The 26,697-nt window shown below is 39.0% G+C and overlaps 2 protein-coding genes, 1 long non-coding RNA gene and 3 pseudogenes across 4 annotated transcripts; 4 read left to right on the top strand and 2 right to left on the bottom strand.

Annotated features, from left to right (window-relative positions):
• Positions 1-3,739: 3,739 nt before the first annotated feature.
• On the top strand, positions 3,740-5,009 carry LOC147506024 (bifunctional aspartate aminotransferase and glutamate/aspartate-prephenate aminotransferase pseudogene; annotated as a pseudogene).
• Positions 4,862-5,856, top strand: LOC147506023 (polyubiquitin-like; annotated as a pseudogene).
• Positions 5,857-7,342: 1,486 nt separating this feature from the next.
• LOC147506022 (polyubiquitin 11-like) lies at positions 7,343-8,497 on the top strand (annotated as a pseudogene). Its single transcript, XR_015193555.1, has 2 exons — positions 7,343-7,451; positions 7,613-8,497. The product of XR_015193555.1 is annotated as a polyubiquitin 11-like (transcript).
• A 434-nt stretch (positions 8,498-8,931) lies between these two features.
• Positions 8,932-11,228, bottom strand: LOC147506021 (uncharacterized). Its single transcript, XM_086558356.1, has one exon. It carries the CDS (start codon positions 10,485-10,487, stop codon positions 9,087-9,089), a length of 1,401 nt encoding a protein of 466 aa, XP_086414482.1. The 5' UTR covers positions 10,488-11,228; the 3' UTR covers positions 8,932-9,086.
• Positions 11,227-12,269, top strand: LOC147506020 (uncharacterized). The gene is made up of 3 exons (XR_015193557.1): positions 11,227-11,283; positions 11,420-11,656; positions 11,736-12,269. It is a non-coding gene; the product is annotated as an uncharacterized LOC147506020 (long non-coding RNA).
• A 34-nt stretch (positions 12,270-12,303) lies between these two features.
• On the bottom strand, positions 12,304-12,942 carry LOC147506019 (uncharacterized). The gene has a single exon (XM_086605680.1). The coding sequence runs from the start codon at positions 12,940-12,942 to the stop codon at positions 12,304-12,306; it is 639 nt and encodes a 212-aa protein (XP_086461806.1).
• Positions 12,943-26,697: the final 13,755 nt, after the last annotated feature.

The raw sequence follows: 26,697 nt of genomic DNA, 5'->3' as shown, positions 1-26,697 counted from the left end.
AGCAGTAGCATAGTTTTTCTCCCTGATTTAATTAGGAAGCAATAGCTAGCAAGGTAGGTGTTAATGCTCCTTGATAGAGTTTTTTGAGTGGTAGAAGATTACATGGACTAGAGGTATATGAGAAGCTATGACAACCATTTTATTCTTACTTATTGCTTTATTGGCTTCTTTGACATAAAGAAAAATTTATTGTTCCAATCTATACCAAAACACTTGATTTGTTAAACCTACAATGTCCAGGTGCCAGATCCAATTTCATTGTGCCAAATTTGGTTTTTAAAAAACAATTTGAAGCTTGGGGATAGATATATGAATTGGTTGAATTGGGTGTAAACATGGCTACTCAATGGGTATACGTGGCTAAGGGAGGTATACGTGGCTTGAAGTTTGTGGGTAATGAGGAAGGGGTATTATATGTTAACTGCAGTATGCTACTACAAAATATGATTATTTTTTCTTTGCTTTGAAATATTGAAGCAATTGTTCTCTCTCTGTTAATGGACTTAGATTAGTTCGATGAAGACAAGTGTACAAGAGAACCAATACATAAACTTGAGGAGTAAGGATATACCAAACCAAAATTAAGGTCCACCTATTCATTTGGCTATCTAATATTCTCTTTTCCTCTTCCAGTAGTTGCCCACATATATTTTCCACTTGCCCTTTTACTAAATGAAGAAGAATGCACTCTTTATTTTTTGTGACATTGGAGATTGCTATGGCAAATAAATCTTCAATTAATGGTAAGTTAGTTGTCTCTAGAACCAATTTTAGCTTGGGAATGATTTGGGCATATTCATTGTAGTCAAACTTTACCATTTGAAATCAGACTTATTTTATTTTATTTTTTTAGCAGGTGTGTTCGTGACTTCCACAATTGATTTCCAAGATATAAAATCATTTTCTTTTCTTTATAGATTTTGAAATGGAATGAATGTTTTTTTTTAATGCTAACTAATTTTTTTAAAAGATATCACTTTTGTGTTGATGTCATTATTCATCCTCTATTGTTGGATTAATTGGTTTCACGATTGGTGTTATGTACAACCAAAATTTTCATAAGGAAGTGTAAATAGGTTTTCACAACTCCCATACCTATTTTGGGAATAGAGGTACACTTTTGCAGCTCTTTTTCACAATACAATAAAGTTGGGAAAAAACCTATGAATTATGGAATTTTTATGGTATGTGACATCGATACCATTTTTAAATCAACTAGGAACAAAAACAATTACTGTAATGAAGATTCTTTTGAGATTTGACATAGTTAGTACTATTGTTGATGGTTAGATGAGTTCTTGTGGTTACTTCCAAGTAAAGTGGAAATTTCACTAAGATTAGTAGACTCACCGAGCTTAAAGTTAGTGATGTTAAGTTTCTCCTTTTTTTTTTTTTTTTTTTTTTTTCTGATAATCCTCGATGAGAAATTTAGCCTCCTAAAGTCTAACATTATTCTTTTCAACATGAATACAACACCTACAATATTGGAATGTATGTGTATTCACCCAGTTGCAACAAACACAGCTCAATCAAGAATGCCCAAGAGAAATTAGTAGAAGTTGTTAAGGCATGACAAGTAGGTGTACCACCAGCCTTCTTGCCCATCGAATATAAGATAAATTGTGGAAATTGATGAACCTCCCAAAGCAATTGACATGCATGTACGAGTAAGAGTTAGCATTTTTTTGGATAATCATCGTTGAAGCTCCTCCCAAAGCAATTGACATGTATGTAATGTAAGAGTTAGCATTTTTTTGGATAATCATCGTTGAAGCTTGACCTTATGGTTTGTTGTACCTTGGATGGTTTTACTTAATGTATAATTAGTTAATGTTGTATTGTTGTGTACTTTATTTCATCAAAGTTTTTTACTTTATTTGTGCAATAGTTGGCTCATCTGTATTGAAGTTATATGTGATATTTGGTGGAAGTCATTGTTGTACAAGTTATTTGCAGATTGTAAATAGCTTAACCATATATTTTGCCTTTGTCTGTAGTATACTTCAATAAAGTTTTTTTTTTTTTTTTGCAAAATACATATATTAAGTGAATTTGATGACTTATATTAACTTTCTTTTAATTTTTAAGCACAATGTGCATCAATCAATAAATGTAAATACAACTGTGTCGAAGGCACGGGTTATACCTAGTATATCTAACAAAACAGGGAGGAGTGGGAGGACAGATTCCACGTCATAAGGTGAGACGTAGTCGACACACCCCTTAACCATAGCCACTCAAAACCAAGGCCCAAAATATCGATATCGATGAATATATCGGTGTACCCAAAAACCGATATATATCGGATATATCGGATATTTCGGATATATCCATTTTTTTTTATAACCAGTTCAAACTATTTAAAATATCGGAAATATCGGAAATATAATATCGGAAATATCGGATATATATCGGAAATATATTGGAAATATCGGATTTATATTTTAAAATAGTCAAAAAGTCAACCGATATATATCGATTATATATCGAAATATCGATTATATCGGGTGATATAAAGTTTCATATCGGAAATTCCGATATATATCGGAAAAAAAATAGTTCTATATTCGGTGGATATATGTCGGAAATATCGATGTCGGTGTACCAAAATACCGATATATATCGGCGATATATCGGATATATCGGCGATATTTTGGTCCATGCTCAAAACTCATGGATGGTGAATTAAAAAGTTTTTATAGGGTGAGTTAAACAGTTTTTCTCACCTCACTCACCCCTACACAAAAAAGTCAACAATGGACAAAAAATTTATGGGTTGAATCTTTTATGGGCTTGGAACCATGAGCATGGGCTCAATTAAAAAAAATTGTAATAGTGGGGGTAGACATCCAAAAATCAGCCAAAAGGCTGGGCTTATAAACTGTTGGGCCTCTAAATTTGACATGGTATTGCCATAGTTTGTGATTCCGAACGAAACTTTGGAATTCCGCCCGGAATTTCGGTTTTTCAAAAAAACGGAATTCCAAATATAGAGTCGAAATATCCGAAATTTCGAATGTGATAGGGGTCGAAATTAATAAATTTCGGATTTTGGATTTGTCAGAATTCTGAGAATTCCGAAATTCCGAACTATGGGTACTGCGTGACAATTGGTCAACCCAATTGATATTATTGGGCTTATGGATAATGGGCAATTACCGGCCCTATGCCCTTGACGAGTTGTTTCTACCGAAGATGCACATACACCTTGCGCCCGAAGGTGACGAAGTTGTTTTCCGGGCGCTGACGTGTTATTTCGCGTCGAAGACACACGCGTTCGGCATCGTCGCTTTGCACCGAAGGTACAACGAGTTGTCGGGGTAGCGTGGCAGGCGCGTTGAGGTCTCACGGGTCGTAGGCACGGGCATACCCTAGTAATATACAGAAGGAGTCCACTTTGCACTTGGTCCTCTGTCTCTGAGGTGGGATGCAAATCTTTGTTAAGACTCTTACTGGAAAGACAGTCACTCTCGAAGTTTAGAGTTATGATACTATTGATAATGTCAGCGTGAAAATCCAAGACAAAGGGTATTCCCCCAGACCAGCAGAGACTGATCTTTGCAGGAAAACAACTCGAGGATGGTCACACCTTGGCTGATTATAACATCCAGAAAGAGTCTACTCTACATTTACTTCTTCGCCTTAGAGGTGGAATCAGGGGCGGATCTACAGGTTGGCTGACCGGGGCTGCAGCCCCCCCCACCCCAAACTTCCCAAAAAAAAAAAAAAATTAGTATGAACACTATTTACAGTCGATACTACATTGAGTTCTAGAGTGAATTCTGTGAAACCGTCAAGAACCGTAGCAATAACTGATCAAGCTATTGCACTAGTTCAAGCTGGTGTACTTGTTATCTGTTTAGCAGCTGGAGAACCTGATTTCGATACCCCATCAGTGATTGTTGAAGCGGGGATTAATGCGATACGTGAAGGGCATACAAGGTATACTCCTAATGATGGTACTTTTGAGTTATGTAAAGTGATATGTCATAAACTTGAAGAAGAGAATGGTATTAGTTATACACCTGATCAGATTTTAGTTAGTAATGGTGCTAAATAAAGTGTACTTCAATGATTGCTTGATGTTTGTTCGCCAGGTGATGAGGTTATAATTCCTGATCCGTTTTATGTTAGTTGTCCTGAAATGGCTAGAATGGCTGATGCAAATCCGGTGATTGTAGAAACATCTTTGAATAATAACTTTTTGTTGGATCCTAAAGTTTTAGAATCAAAACTTAATGAGAAGTCGAGGGTACTTATTCTATGTTCGCCTTCGAATCCAACTGGATCTGTTTATCCTATAAAACTTACGGAGGAGATTGCTAAAATAGTTGCGAAACATCCTAGACTATTAGTGTTATCAGATGAGATTTATGAACATATCGTTTATGCACCAGCTACTCATATTAGTTTTTTGCTTCTTTGCTTGGAATGTGGGAGAGAACATTGATTGTTAATGGGTTTTCGAAGGCGTTTGCAATGACTGGTTGGAGACTTGGGTACCTTGCTAGTCCAACACATTTTGTTCAAGCTTGTGGGAAGATTCAAAGTCAAGCTACTTTAGGTGCTAGTAGTATTTCACAAAAAGCTAGAGTTGCTGCTTTAGGACTTGGATATGCTGGAGGTGAAACTGTTGGTTTTGGCAGGGTATGCAATATATTAAACCACACATTTCTTAATAATTGTATTTGGCAGGTAGGCATAGGCAGGGGTGGATCTAGGGGGGACACACCCAACTTTTCCGGCAAAAAAAAATACTAGTTATAATAGTGTATAATTCATCCCAAAAACAAAATTTGTAGTGTATATTAGTTGTAGCAGCCCCCCTTGAGTGGCAATCCTGGATCCGCCCCTGGGTGGAATGCAGATCTTTGTCAAGACCCTCACTGGGAAAACTGTCACTCTTGAAGTTGAGAGCTCTAATCAAATCGATAATGTAAAGGCAAAAATCCAAGACAAAGAGGGTATTCCCCAAGACCAGCAGAGGCTTATCTTTGCAGGGAAGCAGCTCGAGGACGGTCGAGCATTAAGCTAAGATTCAGGGGTAAGAGGGCATCCCCCAGATCAGCTGAGGCTTATCTTTGGCGGGAAGCAACTGGAAGATGGTAGGACACTGGCTGATTATAACATTCAGAAGGAATCTACCCTGCACCTTGTGTGGAGGCATGCAGATCTTTATCAAGACTCTCACTGGGAAGACTATCACGCTGGAGGTTGAGAGCTCAGATACAATTGACAACGTGAAAGCTAAGATTCAGGATAAGGATGGTATACCACCTTACCAGCACAGGTTGACGTTTGCTGGGAAGCAACTGGAGGATGGTAGGACATTGGCTGATTATAATATTCAGAAGGAGTCGACTCTGCATCTTGTACTCCGCCTTCGTGGAGGCATGCAGATCTTTGTCAAAAAACTCACAGGAAAACCATCACTCTAGAGGTTGAGAGCTCTGACACTATTGACGATGTGAAAGCAAAAATTCAGGACAAGGAAGGCATTCCTCCCGACTAGCAGAGGCTCATATTTAATGGTAAGCAGCTTGAAGATGGCCGTACACTAGCAGATTACAACATTCAGAAGGAGTCCACTTTACATCTTATCCTTTGTCTTCCTGGGGGTATGCAGATCTTTGTGAAGACACTCACTGGTAAAACCATCACTCTTGAGGTTGAGACTTCCGACACCATCGATAATGTGAAGGCGAGAATCCAGGATAAGGAGGATATTCCGCCTGACCAGAGGCTCATTTTCGCTGGAAAGCAGCTTGAGGACGGTCGTACTTTGGCAGATTACAACATCCAGAAAGAGTCCATGTTTGAAGTCTGAAAATAAGATTTTGTTTGGTTATGTACAAAATATTCATTATATAACTACTACTTGTTACCTTAAGTCCTTTTTCTATAGATCAGTATTTTGGTTACTTCTTGGCACTTTTCTTATATGAATCTGCTTCAGTTGTGATTTTTTGTCATGTTTTGTTAACATATCTTATGATGTGACGAATTCATGCAGGTTCAATTTTTACATATAAATTTGAAATAGTTTAACAGTACTCTGTTGCATTATTTAGGGAAGTTTATTTTGCATTGGAAGCCAGGTTCAGTACCTGCACAGCTGCATTTGCCCTTGTAGTAGAACTTGGTTGTGGATGATGGTTTGCTGTGGAAAACTGATTTTGGCATGAGCTGTTTCCTTGTGTTTTAATATTGGTAGAGCGAAGGCAGGAGTAGAATGTGTATTTAGTAGTACTGTAGTAGAATGCGCTGCTGGTTCTGTCCATGATATAATAACACAAGTCCTGACGGCTCATTGAAGTTGTCGACCGTGTTGCAGTGTACTAGTCCTTAGTCTTACTGTACTTTACTCACTGACTCCCTTATATTTAGAGGTCGGCCAGTAGATCCAATGGCAGGACCCCTGTTTGTATCGAGAGGTCTGGGCGGTTTATGTGGAAGAAAGGGTCCTTAGACTTGTTAGTCTGATCAAAACACTGATAGAATTCAAGTATTAACCATTGATCCAAAATAGTGAATGAGTGAAGGAACTTCTTCAGATCAATGTGCAACCACATAAGAGTAAGCTTGGTTTTCTTAGAGTACGGTATTGTTAAGGGTGTCATGTATTGCATAGAACAAACTTGACATTCAGGAGAAGCGATGGATCTATCTTAACCAAACAACATAGCTCCTTAAGCGTTTAGGCACTTGGATAATTTGGAACTACAGCCCCCTAATCATAACTGCACCGAGTTGTGCTTTATAAGTTGCTTCTGCAAAAACAAGAAACGGTGTACGCACTAATACACTAAGCCCTTCAGTTTAATAACACGATATGGCTGCTAAATTTCAGAATTTTCCCCGTGCTCTTTGTTTGGTATTCAGTGCTCCAGAAATGGTACTATATTAATATGTAAGTATGCAACTGTATAATGTCATTCTCAACTTTATTGATTGAACATAATTAGGTTTGAATCTAAGGTGAAAAATTAGGGAGTGGAAGCCTAAAGCACTTTTGTTTTAATTCATGGTGGACAACATATATGCACCAATCCTCAGTACTCATCACTTCATCAGCCTTCAATCAAGAGACACTGTTAAGTAATCAAGGTCCCTCTATTAAAATTGTAAAAGCATGTCTGTGTCATCCTCAAAGTTGCACCACTGCACCACACGTCCTCACTCCGGAAGGTTCTACAGTGCATTTCATGTACAAACATCAATTTCATTTGAAATATTTCTACCAAACGGTTTCGACAAATACGACATTTTGTCAATTTCTGACTTATCAAAAAATTTGAAGCCCAGCCCATAGGCCCATACTCGAATTGGAAGTTTTGAGACTTCTAAACCGACTCATATTCCCCATAAATACATAACCTTTCGTTGGTCTCAAACTCTCAATATTCTTTTTTTCAACTGTGTCTCGTTCTTTGATCAAAATCTCATTAAGGGTAAGCTTCTTTTCTCAAGATTTCAATTCGTTCTAGGGTTGTTTGTTTGTTGTGATTTGTTAAGAATACCAATAGATTGATCATTGATTTCCATATAACTATCAGTCTTGTACTCTTGTTTATTCTCGGATTATTTCATCTCACCGGTGTTTTTTCTTTAGATGCAAATCTTCGTGAAAACCCTCACTGGGAAGACCATCACTCTTGAAGTCGAGAGTTCGGACACAATTGACAATGTCAAGGCGAAAATCCAAGATAAAGAGGGTATTCCTCCAGACCAGCAGAGGCTGATCTTTGCAGGGAAACAGCTTGAGGATGGTAGGACGTTGGCTGATTATAATATTCAGAAGGAGTCTACCCTGCATCTTGTTCTTCGTCTGCGCGGAGGCATGCAGATCTTTGTCAAGACTCTCACTGGTCTTTGTCAAGACTCTCACTGGTAAAACCATCACTCTGGAGGTTGAGAGTTCTGACACAATCGACAATGTTAAAGCCAAAATTCAGGACAAGGAGGGAATTCCACCAGATCAGCAGAGGCTCATTTTCGCTGGTAAGCAGCTTGAGGATGGCCGTACCCTGGCAGATTACAACATCCAGAAGGAGTCCACTTTACATCTTGTCCTTCGTCTACGTGGTGGCATGCAGATTTTTGTTAAAACCTTGACTGGAAAGACGATCACTCTAGAGGTTGAGAGCTCGGACACCATTGACAATGTGAAGGCTAAAATTCAAGACAAGGAAGGGATTCCGCCTGATCAGCAGAGGCTGATCTTTGCTGGGAAGCAACTTGAAGATGGTCGCACTCTGGCTGACTATAATATACAAAAGGAGTCCACTCTTCACCTTGTTCTCCGCCTTCGTGGTGGTTATGAGTAGTCGTCTGTCTGTTTGGTCTGTCATCTTTTGGATCCTGGATTCTGTGCTAGTTTTATTTTGCTACATTATCTTATGTTGATGTAACAATGAATGTCTGATTGGTAGATTGTTCTTAATGCATATGGACCACTACAACTTCGGTTTCACGTATACTATCGGTGTTGGTTTGATATTTGTTTTGACATGTATGGCTTGGTTGGCATGATGTTTCTTTCGAGTTTCAACAGCTTCTGTATATCATTGGTTTTGCTCACATTAGAATCCAGTATTGGACAGTTTGCCTCAAGAGTCACTCATAGAGTCCTAGGTCTAAGAGATTAGATTTTTGCTCCTTTTTCAGTGCCGAATGTAATTTTATGGAGAGTAAAACAGTTCATTTTTATTATTATTAGCGTTCTTAGTTGCAAATCTAAGAGTCATATACAGTAATATTACCGTTTAGATTGAAATGGTTGTTGAGTCCGGTTCCTGCCTCTCTAGCTTTTGATGTGGTTCTAGTATTGGGGTCAAGTTTGACGACTCCCTGCTCCATGCTCTGCTGACTAATTAGAACATGTCTGAGCCTGGTATGCCGATGCATCATTCTAATGGTGGAAGCTGAATATGCTAAAAGTTGTGTGAACACGTGGATTAACCAGTATTTCTCATGTACAAAACATATATCATCTAAAGGTTTTGCAGTTTACACCATAAACTCATTGCTCTGCCTCTCCAAAAAAAAAATGCTTCTTGAATTCTTTATTCGTGCTTACTGTTGTTTCAAAGTTCATCTAGGGAGAAACTATTTTCATCGAAGTTCCCATTGACACCTTCGTGCCCATTGAATTCATCGAGTCCAACTAGCGTTTCTATTGGAACGTCTTTGATTGACAGAAAGCAGTCTTCTAGCAGCTCCCTGTAATCTGTAATCAGCACGTCATTGGCGATATTTTCCCTCGTCGGTTCATCCAAATCATCTCGAATCTCAAGAGGTCTCTTTTCCGTGGAATCTTGAACTGATATTCTTAGCTTTGAAGGCATGTTACTAGTTCTCCTCATATTCTTCTTCTCATGTTTTATTTTGGAGCAAAAAGTAGTTGGCACCTGAGATCTTGAGCTGGAAAATTCTTCTTTTTGGTCCCTGAATTTTCGCGACTGAAGTCTTAATATGACTGATTTGGGAGCGGAAAACCTCTCACATTTCCCCAGCTCACTTCCAACTCTACGAGGTGACATACAAAAACAGTCGAATAGTACTTCGGAATTCCAACTGAATTTAGACTCCGGTGGCCTGAATAGGGGTTCGTCATTATCACATTCAGCAGCTTGTAATACATCCTCCGACAGCAAATCAGAACTCAAACTGTTTTGGTTTTCTTCATGGAGGGTAGAGACATTAGAATCAGAGGATCCAACTAAAGAGTAACATCTTCTCATGTATGAAGGACTGGGAAATTCAGATTGGAAAACATCCCATCCTGTCCTTATATCTATCAAAGGGTCACAAGCATCCATTTTATCGAGTTCCCAAATCCCAGATGAAGCATCATCTGTACTGAGGGACATCCAAGAACTCTCGCAATCAGAAGAGTTCTCATAGCAAGAATGCTCATCAGATGACTCTGACATTTCCTTCATGCCATTCCATGATGAACTAAGTTGCCAAGGAACTACTTGTTCCAAGTTTTTTCGGACAATAGTTAGGTTCGACATCTTCTCCAGAAGCAAAGATGCCTCGTCAATAGGATCTGTTCTAGACCCGTCAAAAAAAGAAATTTCGTTTATAGAGGAAAGAACCGAGTTTCTCGATATAGATAGCCTGAAAGACAAACGTTCTGTCCCAAGATGATCTTCACAAGTCAAGGAAGGAGGCTTGATATCTGAAAACAGCCACATACAGTCACCCTCACCAGACCACTTTTCGAAATCAAACTGGTCATCAACACCATATTCTTCTGACTCGGGAAATATAGCAGCACTTTTCTTTGTAAGCTTCCAAGCATCATCAACATCGTTGCTTCTTCTCAAGTTACTCGATCCCTTTCCCCTGGAACGTAACTGATTGTTCCCTCGATGAGAATCATAATTAGTCTTCTTTGGACATGTAGGAACCACCCTCTTTGGAAGTTGTTTAGAGTTGTCTCTTCTTGTAGAGATCATTTTGTTGGAATACTCAGTCATGTTCACTCCAAGTCTCCACCATAGAATTCATCTACCAAATCCAAGAGTAAAGACACAAATAAGGTCTGCGACGAACCATTAAGGGAATTCCAAATACATTGAAACAAAAGAAGGCATGATATATAGAATTGACACATTCCAACATTTGACTAAGACAAACCTTTATGAAAAGTCACCTATCAGAACATAGAAAAGTGAATTTGGAACTTTCTCCTAGTCAAAGAGGGCTTAGAAAATAATCTAATTATAGTCAATAGGGGGGAAAGACTTTAATGACTTGCTTCAGTAGCAGCCTGAAGTTGGATATTCCCCTTTCTTCTGAAGCCGAGTCACCTCTTCGCTTGCATTGCCTCCTTCCCTTGTTCAATTCTTGTTGAACCACCTTGGCAACCAGAACTGTTGTGATCAAATCCACGCCAGTGGACTTGCTGCTGGCCCTCATACACTCACACTGAACTCTTCTATTAAGTTTTGACCTGCCTGGTCTTCTTGTGAGCACCCTTGGGGCAACATATATCAGACTAAGTCTGAAACCAAAATGAAGAAAAAATAAATTTAAGGAGAGAGACGATGGCAGGATTTGGCAGCCTACCCTGCTGGTAGTATGGTACACAGGTAATTTAACTAGATTTAGTTTTCTTCTTTCCTAAATGCTGTTCTCTAGTAACAAATCTTACTTCCTTCTTTTCTTGGTTATATATGAAAATATAAATCAAATCTAGAAGTAAATGAAATAAATTGAATTGGCAATACAATACAATCCAGAATGCCAAATCTCAGTTTTCTGCAATGAAAGGTATTTCTGCAAACTTGCACGAGTTGTCTTTCGCTAATAAATGTATGTCTTCAAACTGAAAGAAAATTATACTTTGAGGATGGCACCACTGATTTGCGTCTTCATGAATTTAACTCATATTTTGTATTGGCTCCAGGAAAAAGACATTTGAACTTTATATGGATAACGTGTACACCATTCTTGGTGTGAAGGCCAAGATTCAAGACTCACGAAAATATTTCAGCGTGCCAGCAGAGTCTTATCTACCATGGACAAAAACTTAATCATAGGAAGACTTTAGCGGCTTATATGAGATTAAGGGAGCGTGCACATTTATCTTAATCTTTCATCAGGAAGATTGTTTGAGGATATAGTATCTTGAGTACCGACAAAGGTAGTGAAAGCCTTCATTTACTATTCAGGCTGTCAAGATCTTTATTAAGAGCATTCTTTTGTTTCCAATTTCTTATCAGAGACTCTACGGTGATGGGAACCAAGTGGTGGACAATAGGCAAATAGGTTCTTAATTAGCACATTACAAGGCTGTGGGAGCACGAACACTGTGTGGTATATACTTTCATGGAAATAATTGTAAATAGACTTGCAAGCAGAAGAACATGCGTATAATGCAATGAGATGAAACAATTTCGCTCCCTCAAGGCTAAGATTGAAGAAAGAGAAGGACCACCTGTCAAGGAACAAAGAATCGTCTACGGGGCAAAGGATTTTGAAAAATTATCAGACTAATGCTGAATCCAATATATCTCATGTATCTTAGCATTCTTCACCTATTCCTTTGTCTCAGGGCCGGACCGGTGTGAATGGGGCGTTTAACTTTTGTTAGTTGCTGACTTCTGAGTGTCTGATTTATATAAATCATTCAACAACCATAAATTGATGGCTTGGTTAACTTCTGTTTGGAGCCAATCACGTGGTTTTTATGATTTCAGAGTTCTACTTTGGAATAAAAAAATAATAAAAATGCAACACATATCGATCTGATATGTTACTAATACAGTAATACCACATCACATACGAATCTTACATCAAACTATAGCCGAAGCGAAATGTATTATGACCGACACGAAATGTAGCATAAGCATCAATTGTAGCATACTTGATTTGCTCGTTAGTAATAAAACCTGCATTCCATTCAGTAACTTTCTCCCTGGAAGGTTTCACAGGTAGACCCACGTTAGTCGCTCTAGCCAAGTCCATTATATTAAGAACTCCAAGCAGCGGTTGCTCACGAGTATTAGCACATAATGTTCCCAAATCAACGACCTTCCTACATTCCATCTTGAATTTGTCAAGACAATTGCGAATATCAACACCCACAAAGTAGATATCAGGATCATCCAGAAAATCAAGAAATGAGGAATGAAATGGTGCATTCTCTACCACAGGTATAATCAAACATCTTCGGTCTACACATAGTGTCAACACTCCCAAAAAGCCAGCACTCCGGTTGGAACTACTTCGCGACCAATCAAAATGCAATCCGACAATAAGACCTTTTTCCTTGCACTGAGTCATATAATCTTTAGCAAACATGGATGTACCTTCTCCTGACATGGTTGAAATAGTGGTAGCAACTGTTGCATTTCCAATTTCAACACTAATAGTCGTATTTGAAAGTGATTCGATACTAGTTGCTTCGTGTTTTATATGAGTAGTCATTTTTTTCAACGAAGAACTATGGTCGGGTTTAACTGTTTAAGCCTTCCTATACATACATACTCATTAATTATTTATACAACAAATTTTCTTTTCCTATTCCCTATTCTGGTAGTGGACGTGGTAGTAACGCTTACATTATTAAACACCCAAAGTGGCTTTTCATTTCTCAATATCAATTTCAAATTCACATGGTCTTTATTCTTAAACTTGGGCTACTGACAAACAGTTGTTCGAGCCCCATTAAGTCACAAATAGTTGCGTGCTCGAGTCTACAATTCATTGAACTTTTTGCCAAAACTGGAGCCCGTCTTGAATTCACTGCTTTGCAGATAACCATTGTCCACCGTCAGATAACGATTTTTGGCCTAATAAGATCGGTTGATTTTGCAAACTTATTACGCAAACTATTCTCCTCATCCTTTTTTCACCTGGAAAATTCAAAAAGCCAAGAGGTAATTATTATTATTTTTAACTTTATTTATGATGTTTGTATGCTTATTTATTAGTGATAACAATATCCCTAATTCTTAGAAGTGTGACAGTGCCCATTGTGAAAGCTAATGTAACTTTTTTAGTTTAATAAAAGGTTACTATAATTATTTTATTCGTTCCACTGTAGTTCTATTTCGGCGTGATCTGTTCATTCTGTTGTGTCCAGTGTTGGAAAAAATAATTGAAGTATTAAGTATATTATTTATAAATACTTTTATAAACTTTCTTTCTACTCAATTGTTTTCTCAAGGTGCTAAAGTGGTGGTAATTTCTTTCTCATTTTGTTCTAGGTGGTGATTTATGTGAATGTGAGAAAAACCATTGATTTGAAGGTGATGGAAGACGAGACGCTTGAGGATGTCAAAGCTAAGTTTCTTGCAATGATGGGCATTCCTGCCAACTCAGCTGAATTAACTTTTGGTGGCAATTACCTTAACACTAAGGCTGTGTTTTGGTTCAACAAATTTTGATTCTCAAGAGAAAATCCAGAAACTAATTTGACAGAATCCATTTTTGAGGAATGTGTTTTCTAGTTGTTTGGTTCACAATTTTAAAAACTGGTCCACTGGATCAAACCCCACCTAAAACCTGGTAACTCTATGCACGAGTGACTTTCTAGTTCCTCTCGAGTGGTGACGACGGAATAACTTTAGCCAATCTCAGCCGACAAACAAAAAGAAAGCAATTTCTCTCATTTTAAAAAGGATGTTTTCCTCAATATTGGTCCGGAATGGAAAATGTTTTATCTGTTTATCATTTTCCATAGTCTACCAAACACCTAATAGAATTTAGAATCCAAGAAAACATTTTATTTTCTCCCATTTTCCATGAACCAAACACAGCCTGAGAGAAAAATTGTTGATTACGGAATTCATAACGGGTCAACATTGGACATGTTACTCGATCTAGGAGTTGGAATAACAATATTTGTAGACAGCGGTGATTTAAGATCGGGTTAGATCGTAGTTAATGTAAATATGATTGACACTATTCATAATGTCAAGGCCAAGATTCAAGACAAAGTGGGAGTTCCTCCTAATCAGCAGATTCTTATCTACTCCAATGAAGAAATGGACAATAATTGTAATTTGGTGGGTTATAACATTCAAAGGGACTGCACCCTCAAGTTATCTTTCATCAAGAAATTGGTCCCAAGGCCCATTTGCGAGTGAAAATCACTCATAGAGTCACAAAACCAGTGTTTTTTTTTAATCACTCTCAAGGATAATTTTCGGGTGTAAATAATCCGGAAAACCAATTTTTGAGTGAAAATAACTCAAGGACAAATAGCCTGAATTTGAAATAAATATTTTTCGATTTTACCCTTTTAGTCATTTTGCTATGAACAATGAGTGTTCATACCTTATGTTGATGTATGAACATTGATTGTTCATACCCAAATATGTTAACGTACCTCATGCAATATATTGAGGTATGAACAATTATTATTCATAACTGATGTTGAGGTATAAACAATGATTGTTCATATTCTAATATGTGTTCTTACTGATCATACATTATGTTGAGGTATGAACATTGATTGTTCATACCCCAAATAGGTATGAACAATGATTATTCATAACTCATGTTGAAATATGAACAGTGATTGTTCATACCCCAAATGAGTATGAACAATGATTGTTCATACTCCAATAAGTACTCTTACTGATCATGCATTACATTGAGGTGTAAACAGTGATTATTCATACCCCAAATATGTATGAATAATGATTGTTCATACTCCAATAAGTGTTCTTACTGATCATATATTATGTTAATGTATGAACAGTATGAATAATGAGTGTTCATAGCTCATGTTGAGGTATGCCTATACCCCAAATACGTATGAACAATGATTGTTCATACTCCAATAGGTGTTCTTCATGATCATACATTATATTGAGGTATGAACATTGATTGTTCATACCCCAAATAGATATGAACAATGAGTGTTCATAACTCATATTGAGGTATGTTCATACCCATACCCCAAATAGGTATATACTCTAATAAGTGTTCATACTGTTCATACATCACATAATGTATGATCAGTAAGAACAATGATTGTTCATATGAACAATGAGTGTTCATAGTTCATGTTAAGATATGAACAATGATTGTTCATACTCCAATAGGTGTTCTTACTGATCACACATTATATTGAGGTATGAACATTGATTGTTTATAGCCCAAATAGATATGAACAATGATTGTTCATACTCCAATAAACTAATCATATATTATGTTGATGTATGAACAGTATAAATAATGATTGTTCATACTCCAATATGTGTTCTTATTGATCATACTATATATTATATTGAGGTATGCACATTGATTGTTCATACCCCAAATAGGTGTGAACAATAAGTGTTCATAGCTCATGTTAAAGTATGAACAATCAATTATACTCACTGCCGACTATCAAAGTCGATAGAACCTTTGGGTGATGATACCAGAGGTCTGGGGCTTGAACCCCTCCAACATCAAAGAGTTACTGATCTCATTTAAAACAGGCTTACCAAAAAATTTAAAAAAAAAAAAAAAATTCAATCATACTCTAATAGTTGTTCTTACTAATCATATATTATCTTGAGGTATGAACAGTGATTGTTCATACCCCAAATTATGGGTGATAATTTGGCCCTCAACCCGCCCCGACCCAGCCCTCAAAATTGCATGCTCAAGCCCTCAAAAGTTGGCCCTCACAGATTTGAGGGGCGGGCCCGCCTGACCCTCATGCTTATAAGGGGCGGGCTAGGGCCTAGGTTATGAAACATGAGCCTAGCCCTCATTAAGCCCTCACCAGCCCTCACTTTGCCCTCATACATTTTCTTGTTATTTTACATTATATTTAGGGTTTATTCGATTTTGGCCCCACTTTTAATAGGTATTCAGCGTTTGGCTCCTGTAAGTTGCGTAATTCGTTTTTTGCTCCAGTTAAATGGAGTTGACTTGGTCGACTTTAAGCGCTCCGTAGCTTTTGGTCCTCATAATTTCAAAATGACAACTTTACCCCTCACGGCGTGGCTGCGTGATTTTTGTTTTTTAACAAAAGCGAATGACACGTGTCCAAATCCAACGGTTGGGATCCAAGGGTTATTAGTGATTAGCCGACTTGTTCAATTTTGGCCAGAGGACTCGACTTGCCTAAGCTGGCTCGATCAGCAACCACCACGCTCAGTCACTAACCATGAGCAGATTGAAATCATCAAATACTGATTCAGTTAAGGATCTACACAGCAAAGGAGCAGAGACTCGAGGGATTCCTAAAAAACAAGTTAGATTTAGGCATTTAGCATATCAACCAATAGTAGGACTGGTTGCTAAAGAGCAGGATAGAGATCCAGTGCGAGGTAGTTTCGGTTTGACTTACTATCAGAACCTAGTAGGGAACATGTACTGAACTCTAAAGACAACTACTCGAGTTGGATATATATGAAGTCAAAAATTAGATATTGCATATGTAATGTAACTAAACATAAAAATTTGAATTTACAAAGGATATGAAATAAAACCAGGAGATATATAATGGAAAATGACAAACAAATTCATAACAAGATGTTACAGCAAGATCTTTCAAGTTTCACAGGAAGTCAGAGTAAGATATTATCACAACAGCTATTGTTTCTCAATAAAAAATTTCAACAGTAAAAGCTAACCATCTTTCTTTCTTTTCCCTTGATTCAGCTAGCGTCTAATGCGTCTAGGGAAACCTCACCATCTATAAGACCTCTTTTCCCTTGATTCAGCTAGTGTCGGCCGTCGGGAGAGAAATAGATTGAAATTTTAATATGGAGGAGGTGGAGGCAGCGTATGATGCTGATAGTTTGTAATTGGAAGTGGTGTACTAGTACCCTTCCATGGTGATGGGGTTGGAAAATTGGTAGGAGGATTAGCTGATGGTGGTGGAGTTCTGTGATGATAATGTGTTGGTGGAAGAGGTGAACTCCCAGTAGGAGGAGAAGGAGTCTTTGAACCGGCTTTCTGGCGCATGGTTGTGGATTTGGAGGGGCGTTGGTGACTGATTCTTACTAGGCGGAGGCGGTGACACTAGCACCCAAATCGTTGGAGGTGGTGACGCCGGTGTCCAAGTCGTTGGAGGCGGTGGCAGTGCAAATGGAGGGGAGTAATCAAAAGGTGAATAGTGATTAGAAGGGGAGTGATCTCGTGATATGTAAAATCCCCAAACATTTTAATCCAAGCCGTCAATGTTTGTAATATAGATACTTGCCACGTGGACTTTTAAATCGATATCATCGAAATAAAATTTGTATTGGATTTCAAAATCGAAATTTTATGAAACTAGTATTTAAGAGGTTCACGTGCAACTCACGTGAAGGGTAAAATTGCCATTTTGAAAATATGCTACGGAGCAGTTAAAGCTGACCAAGTCAACTGACAGAACTGGAGCCAAAAACGAATTACGCAACTTACAGGAGCCAAACGCTGAATACCCTATTAATAGTGGGGCCAAAATCGAATTAACCCTTATATTTATATATTATACTCTAATTATCTAAGTTGTATAAAAAAAAAATCACTAAATTAGTTTTCAATAGGGGATAAATTAGAACATAACATAGCATATGCGTTTTTTGTAATTGATTGAATGATAGGTATATAAGTCATACATAAAAGCAAATCCAACCTAACAACATAGTTAAGTATGAAAAATGTAGATGTTTTAAGAGTATCATCTCTTCCACCATCTCTATCTCTTTTTTAGTTTTTCTAAAGGCATAAGAATTAATTTTGTATACTTAGTTAAAATTGATATATATAATCAAAGTATGATAAAAATAAATAAAAAATCACAAAAAAAAATAAACTAGTGAAGTATAATTAGACCAGGCCCGACTCGGCCCTCATTGGCCCTAAAAAATGAGGGTCGAGGGGCGGGTTAAGGGCTTGAGTTTTCATGCTTGACCCTACTCGACCTGGCCCTCAATACAAAATAGGGGCAGGCTGACTCGGCACTCAATCACGAGGACTTTTATGCTCGACCCGACTCTTTTATCACCCCTACCCCAAATAGGTATGAACAGTGATTGTTCATAGCTCATGATGAGGTATGAACAATAATTGTTCATACTATATACAATGGATCGTTTCGGTTGGGCCGAGCCGTTTATTATTTCACATTAGGAGTATACTTGACTTTTCATCTACCCGAGCCATTTTTAATTTCATGTCAAGGGTATATTTGACCTTTCATCTACCCAATCCTTGTGAGTGATTAAAAATAAATGTGTCCTTAAGAGTTACTTTTTCCTCCAATCTGTCCTGGAGAGTTTCTTTCTGATCTTTCATTCCAGATGATGATTTGGAGATCTTTGTCAGCATTGATGAAGGTAGGGAAATCATCAAATGTGTAGTGAAACTTTGGCACACGGTTAGAGAAGTTAAATCCATAGTTGGGAGAAGTCTAGGGGTGCAAAGTATAGCGCTATGTATTGATGAGAAGCAATTGAATGACAATAGGACCTTATCATACTACAATGTTATGAAAGAAGCAGGTGCTGACTAGCTTAGCAAAGTCAGTAAAACCTTTGGGTGATGATACCAGAGGTCTGAGGCTCGAACTCCGTCAGCATCAAACAAAAGAACAAAAAAAAGTTATGAAAGAACAAACACTGAATATGGATTATTTGCTACAAGTGTTTGTTAGATTGGCATTGTCACCACCGAAGACAACAACTCTACGTTTGAAGAGATACTACACAACTAAAACTATCATGGCTATATGATCCAAGCTAAATAAGGAATGCGTACCGAAAGCCAAAGGCTTAATTACCAGGGAAGATGTCTTCATAGTAACTGTACTATGGCTGAAAGTGGAATCGATACTTTAGCAACCATGCAGCAATATGTTCATTTCCATGATTACATTGATTCCGACTGAGACTTTAGACATCCAAGGCTGGATCTGAGTTTTTGGGAGTCTTAGGGGAGCTCTTGAGTTCGGACTTTTATTGGGGGTAGTAAATTAAACACAAATATTACACACCTAAAAAAATATCACTTACGAAAACATCGATATTCCTTCTGAAAGTATATTACAATGTTTCTTTAAATTCTTAGCATCTTCCATAATTTTATTAATAGACAACAATAACTAATAATTGAATGCTAGTATGCAGCGAATATGTCAGCCATAGTGATTGTGAATAATTACCAAATCTCCAAATTTCAGTAATTAGTTTAATTAAAAATTTGGCAATATATCTGACTACTTACAATGTATCAGTTTATAGTAGAAACTAGTGTATTGCGTATTGCCCGTGTCGTACGACACTAAAAAAACCCTACCAAAGCCCGATTAAAAAAACTCCAATTGAAGTTCATTAGAAGCCCGACAAAAAAACCCAACCGAAGCACATAAAATTCCAGCCACATTTGTTAACTTCAATAATGATGCAACACTCTTGTTCCACACTATTAAACGACCCACACCTCATAAGCCCTACGATTCGCCACGTCATAAGCTAGATCCAAAGGTTAGGGGGTGGTGTTGGATGTCCAGCACCACACTAATTTGTTATATAGATTATTCTGTGCACACAGCACATTGACTCATTAACTTTCGTGCAATTATCTCTAGATGGTTGAACGTAGCAATATTTGAATAAAAACTTCCTGATTGGTCTTTCGGTCTTCAATTGGCTCACTTGGAAAATGTAATTCCTTACCTGTTCCAATATGCCTTTTGGGCTTTAGAGATCTTTGTCAGCATTGATGAAGGTAGGGAAATCATCAACCGAGTTAACTAGTATTACCCCCCACTAGATAACCCAATTAGGATTTTCCCCTCACTAGATGGGAAATTAAGGTCTTCTCCCACGGTCAACTTGGTTTGACTATTAACTTTTAGGTCAAATAACTTAAAATGACACAACTGCCCCCACCTATGCAAAATTGAACATTTTCTTCTTGAAAACAATGAGGGCAGTTGTATCATTTTCAGTTGCTTGACTTGACATGTAGTGAAACTTTGGCACACTGTTAGAGAAGTTAAATCCATGGTTGGGAGAAGCCTAGGGGTGCAAAGTCCAACGCTATATATTGATGAAAAGCGATTGGATGATAATAGGACCTTATCATACTACAATGTTGTGCAAGAACAAACATTGGATATGGACTGTGAGGGAGTAATATACACTTCTAGTAATATTAAGCACATGTCCAGCACACCAGGACAGTAACACTCAGCTAGGCGTCCAGGTCGCTCAAGATCAGTTACTCTATGGTCGGGCGACCTCGTCGACCCGTAAGCACACCCCACGTAACATTCAGATTGAGAGCGACAAGTGTCCGTAACGGCTCATATTGTCCATCACTTCAACGGTTAGTAACGTATGATCTGGTTGTCACCTTAAAGACTGGAGCTACAGATGCGCTCGCCATTACTCCACCGCAAGACGCCTTTATGACTCTTTAAGTGCCATCAAGTCCAGAATTTGACTGGACGCTGGAAGGGGGAGGCGCGAGCACCTTCACCTATATAAAGAAGATGAGAAACTACGTTTGACCTGATTCAAGTCTCCCCCAGCAGAGAGAACTTGATACGTAAGCAGTTCATCCATACGAACTTGGTCAACTCTATCTAATCATCCCAATCCCTTCACTAAACCTATATTTGTGAGGATTACCAAAATCATCCTTTGCATTGGCGCCGTTTGTGGATTGAATTACTTGAAAATTCATCTACTCAAAATTTCCATTTCTTCCAAACCATCTTCCTAGAATCATTAATTTTCAAGCCCACGAAGCATGGAAAGCATCCAAGATCAAATGAAGGTCATGGCCACACAGATATGATGGGAACTGTGAACGACAGCATCACCCTCTTATGATAGGAGAACGCCACATTAAAAACTCAGGTGGCAGCCCAAAACCCCAACAGAGTCACAACCGAAGACGGCATTAACAAAGTGAATCATCAAATCAACGAGCTTTCCCAACGAATTGACCAAAGTGCTATGAAGAAGGACACCACTCAGATCATCCAGAAGATGCTGAAAACTTATCGAGCGTCCCCATTCACTCCAGAGATACTCAATAAACCCTCCCCGCACGATTTCATACAGCCGCGCTTTGCGATGTATGATGGAAGTTGGTGTCCCGGTCAACACGTAGCTCGCTACATCCAGAACCTTACACTGTATAGTGCGCAGGAGTTCGACTACTTGCAGTGCTGCCTATTTCCTGCAAGTCTGAAAGAAGGAGCTCTCGACTGGTTCTACTCGCTGGAACCGAACTCCGTCGATAGCTTTGAAAAGCTAACTTATTGATAAATCGATAATTTTCGGTTTGGTTTTATACTTAAGTCCGAAGTCCACAGTCCAAAGTCCGAGGATTAAAGTCCAAAGTCCATACATAAATGTCATTCGTTTAGTCAAGTTACCTTACTCACGTGTGTTTGGTAGGATAGGTCGAGTAAGGGATTGTCCAAACCTTAGGGCTCGGCAAGGTTCACAACTAGATTTACAACTTTTGGTGAGTAGGATTTTAGGTTTTTTAGTTGGTTTAAGTAAATTAACGGTAAATTACTAATGGTGATTTCGACGTAAAAAAAATAAAGATAGAGAAACAGAGAGAGGGTTAATCATACTCCTACAAGAATCATTTTCAACAGTTTATACTACCACATGACTACAGCTCTAATCCGTCTCGAGTTCATAGACAAACCCGAGACAACATCGAATATCGATCCCTAGCAAAATACACACATCTCTGAGCGCATCTTACTAGCATAAGGAGTTGAACTAATATTTCATCTCTGGAATATCATTTTAGCTCCTAGTTTGATTCTACATCAGCTGGACAAATTGGAGAGCTGTCTGACACCAGAGAGTCGCGCGCGAGACATTTTGGGTCTCTCACGAGACTGTTCTGGAGCATCAACACTCGAAATTTGTACAGTCTCAATTATTTTGGGACCAGATGTATAATCTACACCTAATTCCTAAGTCTAGAACATTAAAGTGTTAATCCAGATTCTCACATGAGCAACATAACCCTCCCCGGGATTAGCTCATGGTCATTGGAGGAATAATTAAACTTGTTGTATACAATAAATAAGTAAATGCAGGACATGAATTAAATTTGAAAAGAAATTACATTTATTAAGAAGAAATAACTTACAGTATTGAAGCTACTGGAAGAGAAAATGACGGAATGTAAAGTACCTACTGGAATGAAGCTACAGACGATAAACTAAAGCTAACTAATTGATGAGCAAGGCTAAAGCATAAAATGCTGAAGGAGAAATATTGAAGGCCCCCCTCACATATATATAGGATGGTCTCCCCTCGTGAAGCCATTTAATTTGGCTTTGTCATTTTCTCTAATTGAGACATTCAAAACTTTGAAATACAAAGTTTTGGCTTCATATGAATTAATTTGGTTATGTGTCTTTTTGTACCTTATGTTTTGTCCTTTGCCCAATTCAATTCAAAACATTGAATTGGTACGTGTCTTTTCCTTTTGCAAGGTGGCACAAAATTGTGACCATCACTTGCCACCTGCCTATGCTGACTCGTCATGCCTTTTGGGCCTGCAGAGTGGGTCCACGTGGTGTGTCCAATGGTGACGCCGATTTTGACATTTTTACAACTTTCTGTCTTTGCGTAGAGTTCGTCGCCCTGGTTGCTTTGGCAGTTCACTAGCCGAAGTCGGTGTCCAGGTTTGAAATATGTGAGCTTCAGAAGTTTGCTGACTCTTTACATGTGGACCCGTTCTGCACTGGTTTTGTTCCTTTGGAAACTTTGGCTCTAGTCAGGCTTTGTTGGGCTTCACTGGGGCTGAGTGGGAAGACTTCAAATATTCCAGTATTCCCGTACTTCGATGCATGTTTTATCATTATATTCACGTTAACTGCGAAAACCTGCAAAAGTACAAAAATATAATTATTACATGATTATTAAACACATAATTGACCAAAACACTATGTCTCTCGGGGTTTAATATTACAGTTTTGGGTGCTTATCACTTATCAGTTCGCTAACCATTACGACCACAACAGACGTATTAAAACTGATGTAGACTCACTCTTCATGTTGTCTTAGAATAAAGACTAATCAATTCGCTCCTTCTTAGGGCAATTCAAGACAGACTTACTGTCTATAGAAAGCGACCTCCAAGAGTCCTTTGCAACCTTGGAATTCACTAAGGCAATCCGAAAAAGCACCTGGCTATACAGGTCGCTCATGAAGGAACGTCCTGAAAAGTTAAAGGACTTGTACTCTAGAGTATACAAGTATATAAAGCTACATGAAACTTTAGATAACGACGGTGAATAAGAGGAAGTCGCAGCAATCTCGGACGCTGCCCCGTCCTCAAATAAATGACCCAGACCTCAGGGACAGAAGTTTGGTACCAGGATGCACACGAAATGCGAGTTCCCTGTGCTAACAAGATCTCCAAGCTATATACTGGAGAAAATAAAATCAGCGACCTATTACCGACCTGAGGTAAAGCAACCAGAAGACACACCAGGAAAGCCATACTGCGCTTTCCACAAAGCAAAGTGACATGAGACCAACGACTGCCGCAAACACAAGCACTACCTCTAAGACCTCATTGAGGCAGGCCATATCAAGCACGTACTATACTGGTACAGCCGATGGCGACCTGCGCCATAAGCTCATGGCTCACCAGGAACAAAGCTGATCCCCTCCACGCCATCACCAATGACCTCACTCATGCGCTAGAGGATGCTCCAACGAGCGTTCTCGCCATGAACGACATCAACACTCTTTGTACAGGGAGAATCACAGAACAATCAACATGATCACATTCCAAGACAACTCTGTCACATCATCTAGGGAGAAAAGGAGACGAGTAGGTGCTCTGCATGAGGTATACCACTTCTCCTCCCAAGCGGCTCATGTTCCACACGCATCTGCCCGCAACTCAGGAGACATCACTTTCATTGAGGCCGATCTTAACAAGGTGTGCCTTCCACACAATGACGCCCTAGTGGTCCACGTTAAGATCAGCAACTGGATTGTCAAGCGCATCCTGATCGACCTAAGCAGTTCGTGTGATATCTTATTTTACCAAACTCAGAAGGAGATGAACATGCCCAAATTAGTCATGATCGATCGGCTTCAACTGATCACGAGCCGACCCAATAGGAGACATCATTCTACCTGTCTCAGTTGGATCACAAGAAGATAAGGTTAGCATCAACACGCGGTTCAGCGTTCTGGATGTCAATTCATCCTATACTGCTATTTTAGGGAGACGTTGGATCCACAAGATGAAAGCAATTCCATCAACGCTCCATCAGGTTTTACGATTCCCTGGCCCCAGAGACATAATGGAGCTCAGAAGCAACCAACTCGATGCCCACAATTGCAACCAGATCCTTTCCGTCAACAAGCCTACTGGGGCTTCACTCAAAGATAAAGGAGAGATCGCTAAAGCTAAGCTGGCAGAAGACTTCATCTCTGAGGTCAAAACCCTGACCAAGGCCCCCCAAAACGAACTGACAAAGGAGAACACTGGGGGCTCAACCCAACACACCCCTCCAGAAGCTCAGACCCTAGAGATCGCCCCACCCCTTCCGGTCAAGGAGACACCGCCAAAGACTAAGACCCCAGAGGTCGCTCAGCCCACTAAAATGGCGGCTCAAACCGAGATGAAGGAAAATGTCAACCTAGGAACTGAGGATAGTTCATTTATGTAGGAACTAACCTTGATTATACTCTCAAGGCAGAACTTGTAAGATTTTTATCATTAAATAAATATGTTTTTGCTTGGTCGTACATCGATGTGACTGGAATTGACCCTAACATTGCATGTCACAAACTAAATCTCAACCCTAATGCTAAGCCAGTTCGCCAACGACCTAGGAAACTATCTCTTAGGTTCAAAAAAGCAATAAACGACGAGATCAACAATCTCAAAAAAGTAGGCTTCATTAGAAAAGTGGAATACCCCGAGTGGATCACTAACATTATAGCAGTCCCAAAAAAAATAGCATAGTTTGCCTATGTTTCGACTTCACCAATGTCAACCAAGAAACCCCTAAAGACGGTTTCCTCTTACCAAGAATCGACCAACTCGTGGACCAAACCGCTGGCCACGAACTCTTATCCTTCATGGACGCCTACACTGGCTACAACCATATCCTACTGGCAGAAGAAGACCAAGAGAAAACCTTATTCGTAATAGAGCAAGGCATCTACTGTTACAACGTCCTCTCGTTCGGCCTAAAGAATGCTAGAGCGACCTACCAACGATTGGTCACCGATATGTTCCAAGACATGTTAGGAGATACCATGGAGGTCTACAATGACGACATGGTGGTAAAAAGCAAGAAAGCTAGAGATCACTTGGGTCATCTCGAACAAGCGTTCTCCAGACTGAGGCGAACTTAGATGAAGCTCAACCCCGAGAAATGCCTCTTCGAAGCGTCATCAGGGAAATTTCTTGGATATAAGGTATCTTAACGAGGGATAGAAGCAAACCCATATCAGATTCGAGCGTTTTTGGATATGCCAGATCCAAAAAATAAAGAAGTAGATACATAAATTGTTTAGGATGGTGGCAGCTCTAAACCGATTCATATCGAGAGCATCTGACAAATGCCGACCCTTCCTACAGATTCTCAAAAAGGGTGAACAGTTCTCATAGAATGAGCAATGCCACCAGGCATTCTACACTCTCAAAGAACTACCTCACAACAACACCTATACTAGCAAAACCAATTGATGGAGAGATGTTGAGGCTATACTTGGCCGTCTTTGACTTCGCCATTAGTTCGGTTCTCTTCAAAGAGGAATAGAACGCTAAAAAGCCGATTTACTTCACAAGCAAGACGCTATTACCAGCTGAGAAGAACTACTCCCACATTGAAAAGGCAGTACTGCCATTACTTTATTCAGCAAGAAAGTTCAGGCCTTACTTCCAAGCACACTCAATCAAAGTGCTCACCGACCTACCACTAAAGAAGATACTTCTTAAAGCCAGCAAGACAACTCGCATGACAGTATGGGCAGAGGAACTCGGCGAACATCACATAGAATTCACCCCGAGAACCTCACAGAAGGGATAGGTCGTTGCAGATTTCTTAGCCGATTTCCCAGTCAACGATCTCAACTGGGAACCACCGTCCGACATCTCGACCTATAAACAACAAGACGCATCTGTATGGTTAGTTTTCGTAGATGGCGCAAGCAACCCAGGTGGCAGCAGAGTGGGTGTAGTCCTAGTGCCACCAAATGGAAACATGGTGGAGAAGTCAATTCGTAT

The sequence above is a fragment of the Coptis chinensis genome, chromosome 4, assembly GCF_015680905.1.
Source record: "Coptis chinensis isolate HL-2020 chromosome 4, ASM1568090v1, whole genome shotgun sequence".
NCBI classification, from domain to species: Eukaryota; Viridiplantae; Streptophyta; class Magnoliopsida; order Ranunculales; family Ranunculaceae; genus Coptis; species Coptis chinensis.
The sequence above is the reverse complement of the archived record's forward strand: the minus strand, read 5'-3'. Positions and strand labels throughout refer to the sequence as shown.